Genomic DNA, 6,924 nt, shown 5'->3' on the forward strand with positions numbered 1-6,924 from the left:
TTATACTTCAAGTTCTAGGGTACATGTGCATAACGTGAAGGTTTGTTACATATGTATACTTGTGCCTTGGAAAAAACTGCTTTAAAGTTCATATGGAACCAAAAAAGAGCATTCTTTTTATCCGATAGCTCCAGTAATTTTACATCACGGCCCTCTAAGTGTTGTGTCAGTCTTCCCGGTTAAATCCAATTGCCCTTGGTTACCTTTTAAAAATTAGTTTTCCTAAGGTTACCTGATGCAAAATATATTGTTCCCGAAGCTGGCTTGCAGAATTCCATGCAATAGTTCCATGAGCCAAGACTTTAGCTTTCTCAATCCACTTCAAAATTAATTCAAGCATTTCATTATATTCTTCTAAATGTGATGCTGCCTGAAAAACCAATAACATTAAGATAACAAATGTAAACTCAGTTTCTTGAGCTATAAATCAGTCTTCTCTCTTTTTGGACACAACAATCTTAGGGGTTGATAGTTATAATATCGATGATATTCAATGGTATCAAAAAATCATTTCCCTGTTGAAAATCTGTCAAAGGCTTCTCAGTGACCTTGGGATAAAGCTCAAATTCTTCTTATTTTTATTTTTTTTTTTTTTGAGACGGAGTCTCACTCTATCGCCCAGGCTGGAGTGCAGTGGCCGGATCTCAGCTCACTTCAAGCTCCACCTCCCGGGTTTACGCCATTCTCCTGCCTCAGCCTCCCGAGTAGCTGGGACTACAGGCGCCCGCCACCTCACCCGGCTAGTTTTTTGTATTTTTTTTTTTAGTAGAGACGGGGTTTCACGGTGTTAGCCAGGATGGTCTCGATCTCCTGACCTCGTGATCCACCCGTCTCGGCCTCCCAAAGTGCTGGGATTACAGGCTTGAGCCACCGCGCCCGGCCAAAGCTCAAATTCTTAATATGATTGAATTATTCCTCTTTTTCTTTCTTTTTTTTTTTCTCTTTCTTTTTTTAGCCAGGGTCTTACTCTCACCCAGGCTGGAGTGCAGTAGCAGGATCATGGCTAATTGCAGCCTCAATCTTACGGGCTCAGCCTCCCACCTCAGCCTCCCAAGTAGCTGGACCACAAGCACGTGTCCCCATGCCCAGTTAATGTTTTGCATCTTTTGTAGATTTCACCATGTTGCCCAGGCTGGTCTCAAACTCCTAGGCTCAAGTGATCCTTCCGCCTCAGCCTCCCAAAGTACTGGGATTGTAGGTATGAGCCACCATGCCAGGCCTTCCTCTATCCCTTCCTTCACCCTCCCCTGGGTAAGGAGGTGGCAAGTGGGGATTACAGCAGGCAAAGTTTCAATACTATAATCAATGGGTTGCCAACTCCTAGTTTTAACTTGTCACTGATTATATTAATCGGTTTCAAAAGTCTAGTCTATATGCAACAATTATTACAGATGTGCAACCTGAACCTATTAAGTCAATGTAAGCTAATATATATGTAGCTTACTTAAAGGTACTTGAATTAACCCCAAACTGATGTCATAAAACATGTTAACAGGTGAATATTCATTTCACAAACTACTTCTCCATTTTACAAAATATTCACTCCAAAGTCCGTTTATAGGACCACCTTTGTCAGTGACTTTATCATATGACTGGATATAAAATAAGTGCTGGTTTACACCTAAGTCTTAGGAACACAAGTGTAGCATGAAATAAGCTATACCTAAACTACTCTCTCATTGTCCATTTTATCTTTTTATTTATGTTTATTTATTTTCAAAAGAGAAAAGCAGAACATGGAAGTTTCTGCCTTAGAGGCTTTGGATTTCTGATCCGGAACACATACCTGATTGAGTTTGGAGAGCCGATTCTCAGCTTGTCTAATGGTCTGCTGGTGCAGTTCAGTCAGTTTTCCTATCTTCTTGGCCAGTGGCTTACCCAGTTGGTCATTCTGTTCGGAGAATTTCTGTACTGCTGCATCTAATTCCATTAACTTTGAATTACAACCATCTAATTCCTCTCCCAGCACCTTGATGGTCATCAAAATGAAAGAACATTAGAGAATAGAAAATAAATTTCTTCAGGTTTTCCAAGATCAGACTGATTTTTGTCAAAGCCAAATATCATAATGAATAATTTTACTACAATTCTACTATGATCAGGTCATTTTTGTTTCTTCGGTTGGAAAGGCAGAGCAGGATATGTTGTAATCCTGGTGTTTGTTTCCTATGAGGCTGAGTGAGAAAGCTAACATTTTCCTTCTGCCCCACCCAAAAAGGATTACAGTGCCTGAACTCATCAACAGAGGAAGAACACAGATTTAGCTACCAAGGACACAATTCACTTTGGAATTTATATACTTGCATTCCTAAATCATCACTTAGTCCTTTGACAGTCTTCTTTCTTACACACTCGTGCATGTATATTTATTAACACTGTTCAATTATAATGATAAGTTATGGAAGAGGATCTGTGTAGATTCAGTTATAACATTTCTTTACCACCTGCTGTTACTATTTGGCTTTAATAAAGGTTCCTAAAAGGTTTTTATCCTGTATCCCCAAGTAAAACTGACTCCAAAAACGATTTAATTCATTCAGTAGCACCCTTTAAACTTCTGCTTCTTACCTTTTGGTCAGTTTTAGCTTGAACTAAATTATCTGTCTTCGCTTTCAGCTTAGTTAGAATAGTTGTGAGGTCTTTAGCTACCTTCTGAATTTGCCGGTTGAGTTCCTGGCTCATGGCCTTGCTCTGTTCAACTTCTTTTATTTTGTCTTGGATCTAAAAAATCAGTGAGAACAGCAAAACAAGCCATGGTTAAAATTGTATAATAGATACTAAAAATCTCAAATGATGTTGACAAGACACATTTTAACTGCTTTGGCATTGATACCTTTGGTCACACCAGAGATGTGCAGTTAGTTACAAGCTCTCCTGGCTTTCCTTGACTTCACTATCTTTATGTATTTACTGCACTCCTTGTGTGCAAGGTGCTGGGAGAGCAAAGATACAAGAAACGTGTGTAGAGGAATTCACTTATTAAGTATTTACAGAGTACTCATTATAGATGGTTGTGTAGACAGCTGAGTTTGAATCCTATCTTCTCCATTAACTAACATAATGACCCTGAGCACACAAACTCCTCTAAGCCTTTTTCTTCATAGGATGGAAAATCCTCCCAAACAGTTGGAGGAACACTGATTTGTTTCCAAGCACCTTTTAATCAACGACTGTTAATGATCTGTTAACTCTTTTTGTAACTTTCCAACTACAACTCTATAGTATGCCAACAAAGTATTAAGCACATCCAATGCAAAGGAAGATGAAAAAAGACAGTTAGCATTTACAAATTTCCAATGAATTTGGTTTGATTTGATAAAAACCATTCACACTGTTGCTTAGAATAAAATGCTGAAGAAAAGACGTTAAAGAGAAGAAACATTTCTTTATATAAAAATCTTTAAAAAAAACCTCTTTAGTAGGGAGAAAACACACCATTAAAAGAGTGTTAATGGTGTGTTTGGCCTTCATTTTATTGAGTGTCAAAGTAAATGAAATACATATGAATAAGTCTATGATAGGAAAATTAATCCAGAGAAAAGCTTACATTTGAACCAAAAAAAAAAAAAAAAAAAAAAAAAAAAAAAACCATGGCTGTGCACAGAGGTGCACATCTGTAATCCCAACACTTTGGACTTTGGGAGGCTGAGGCAGGCAGATCACTTGAGGCCAGGAGTTTGAGATCAGGCTGGCCAACATGGCAAAACTTGTCTCTTTTACTAAAATACAAAATTAGCTGGGTGTGGTGGTGCATGCCTGGAATCCCAGCTACTTGGGAGGCTGAGGCATAAGAATTCCTTGAACCCAGGAGGTGGAGATTGCGGTAAGCTGAGATTGTTTCACTGCATTCCAGCCTGGGGGACAGAGCAAGACTCTGTCTCAAAAATATAAAAAGACCATGAACTTGCCAAGTCATCCTTCCCAATAGATCTTCCAATGTCTAAGAAGAAAAACCAAATATATCAATTAAATACTTAAAACAGTAAATAGCATATATTAGTAGTTTAGGTCAAAGTCGTGATAAAGTAGGATCGGATTTTGATGAGATTTTTAAAACACTTTGCATCATACACTGAAGATTTCCAAAGTAGAGCACAACTGTATGAATTTGACAGTTCGTACAAATGGGATATTACTTTCTATTTCATGTAGCACTTTAGAATTGCAGTATGTCTTCTCTTTGTCTCATATAGAATGGTTTTAATTAAACTTTAATAGCTTTAGCACTAAGCCACTAAGAGAGTCCTAAAAATCTATTATATTTCCATACAGATGTTATTTGAGCCTATTTTCACTACATGAAATTGTGTTCTTCATGAGACCAGAGACAGAAATCTCGCTCTGGTCTCAACACCAAAAGGACTATGCATTTCTTCTTAAAGAAACAAAATATTTGACATAAGAAAATAGAAAGACACTCTTGATCATAGGTTTACCTGATCACGGATCTTTAGGTCCAATGCTACTTCAGCCAATTGAAGGGAGAGTTCAGAAGGTAATATGGTATAAAGACCCAAGTACTTATCCTTCTGTTCTTCTGCCATTTTTTCAATGTTCTGTCGGTGATTTGTGGCTTCTGTTAGGAGAATCTGAAGAAAAGATCAAAATAAGAAATTTCTGGGAACCTTCTAAGGAGACTGTTATAGACAAGTCTGTACCTTTTTTCATCAACATATAATTAAGTGTGGAATTAGAGAAATATCTTAAAATAATACAACACTCTTCTTTTGTCTCTGAATATAAAGCATGTTCACTTTAGAAAACAAAGGAAAATCCCATGAAGTAATACTAAATATCTTCTATAGAACACATTTCTGAAATTTTTAAATTCAATATTCAATAAATATAAACAAGTATGTTCAATTAAAATCAGGGCAATTGTTTTTGAAATGAGGGGTAAAGAGAATGAGGAGTTTTTTTGTACCTGAAGTTCTTCAAGTTGAGCATCTATTTCTATTGTTGGATTCCCTAAATATTCTTTCGTTTCCTGAACCCAACATTTCACAGAATTGATCTGAGTCTCCACCATTTCTCGGTCCTTCAGCTCTTGCTTCACCAACTTTCCATTAGTCTTCACTTTCTCCTGCATGCTTCAGAAACATTACAGGGATAAAACAGAAGTGATGTGATGTGAAAGGAACCCCCTAATACTTGACAACATTTTATCCAATACATATACAGAAATGGGAAATCTAATATCTTTTTTGCAAGTAAAGACACTTCCTCAACACTGTCAAAAAACACTTCAGTTCATGTATAAATGTCATATAAAGTGAATAATTTGTCCTTCAAAAATTGAGAGTTGACTGTCTCACATGCCACTGAATTGCAATTAATTTCCTATTTAACATAGCCTGGAGATTATTTCATTATTTACTTCCTCTTTGGAAATCTACTAAAATGGCACATTTAAAAGTAATGTATAACTGGAATATATATGGCTATCTATTAGAAAGTAGTTTTTAAAGAAAAAAAATCAAGCTTCGGAAATTTCATAATTAATCACGTTAATAATGTCCAAATTTCAAGTCTTTATTTGAATTAATGTAAATTTGATAAGTATTAGGTTACCCCCACATCACCTATAAGGGAAAGAGGTGAATGCAAGGACATGAATGAGGTAATATTTGTAAATGTAGAAATTAAATTATCTATGAATATTTTTTCGCTGGCCCAAGAAGTGAATCAGGGCTGGCTGTATATCAACATTAACTTGCTCTTTCTACTAAATTCACTGACAGTCAGTGGCTACTATTTACCTGGACTGTGGTGTCATCTTTGCTCCTACATCCTGTCACCCCAGATAGCCAATGAGTTCTCAAGCTTTATCAAATCTAAGTTCTGAATAGCTCTCAATTGTTTCCCTCTCATGCTTCATTTCTCTTGAATCACCCTTCCTCTCCCTGCATCACCCAAGGAGCTCCTTGAAAGTGACATGTTTCTTCCTTTCTTACATGTCATCCCCCTGTTTGCAAAACTCAATGCCTAGCTCCAGGCTGCTCAGGCTTCTGCTTAAATTCTCCTTCTGAAGGGATGCCTTCTTTGACTCCTCTCCTCGGCTGCTTGTCTCTGCTTCGGATTCCCTCAGCTGCCTTTTCACACTTGACTGAAAGGCTGACTTAGTTGCCTATCTCTGCTGTTGACTGTAAACAGCATGAAGATAGACACTGAGTCTGCATGGTTCGTCATCATATCTCTAAGTACTATGAGATATGTATTTGTCAGACAAATGATTGAAGAATCAAAGAAACCAAAAAGCAAGGGTGATGGGAAGAGATCCCCACATTTTTAAGGTGGTGTGAAGGAGCACCTTCATACTCAAGTACCCTGCTTATCCCTTTGGGTCAAGGCCAAGTTTAGTAACAGAATGAAAGTAGGTGCTTAATTACTTCAGGCACCGATCTTGCATCGCGGTGATTTCCTGCAGGAGCGGCGGCTCTTCCCCGGGGGTCGGGGCGGCTCCATCCTGGAGCATGCTGAGGGCTTGCTGCCGGAGCATGCCCAAGGCCGACTGCTGCTGCTCCAGCTCCAGAACGAACGTGTCGTGGTATTCAAGAAGAGTTAAGAGTTCTGCTTTCGACGCCTTCTCTGCTGAACTTCCAGGTAACTTATCTTGCAGCTGATCAATCATTTCAGTGGCCTTTTTAACCTGATGACAAATGTACATACTATGAAGTTCAATAATAAATAAACTGAAAAAAATAGGGTCATTCCCATAAAAGCCACACAGTAGTGTATGAAGCCAATTAAAGATGATGGTATAAATTCCATATTTTAGGAAACTGGAACCTGAGCCACCTTCTTAACATGAAAGGAGATATCACCTCTGTACCTCTGGGTTTAAAGCTTTAATCTCAAAATAATATTAGGACAATCAGAGACTATACTTAATACAGAAAAAGCTTTATTTTTTTTTTTTTTTTT

At 37.8% G+C, this 6,924-nt stretch overlaps 1 protein-coding gene across 1 annotated transcript in view; it reads right to left on the bottom strand.

Annotated features, from left to right (window-relative positions):
- SYNE1 (spectrin repeat containing nuclear envelope protein 1) overlaps positions 1-6,924 on the bottom strand; it is a 286,149-nt gene that overhangs the window by 204,940 nt on the left and 74,285 nt on the right. Inside the window, 6 exon segments of the mRNA XM_017887615.1 lie at positions 233-370; positions 1,787-1,969; positions 2,569-2,721; positions 4,437-4,589; positions 4,925-5,090; positions 6,390-6,649. Coding sequence (XP_017743104.1) covers positions 233-370; positions 1,787-1,969; positions 2,569-2,721; positions 4,437-4,589; positions 4,925-5,090; positions 6,390-6,649 — 1,053 coding nt within the window.

Source organism: Rhinopithecus bieti, unplaced genomic scaffold (genome assembly GCF_001698545.2).
Source record: "Rhinopithecus bieti isolate Rb0 unplaced genomic scaffold, ASM169854v2 scaffold_16097, whole genome shotgun sequence".
Taxonomy (NCBI): domain Eukaryota; kingdom Metazoa; phylum Chordata; class Mammalia; order Primates; family Cercopithecidae; genus Rhinopithecus; species Rhinopithecus bieti.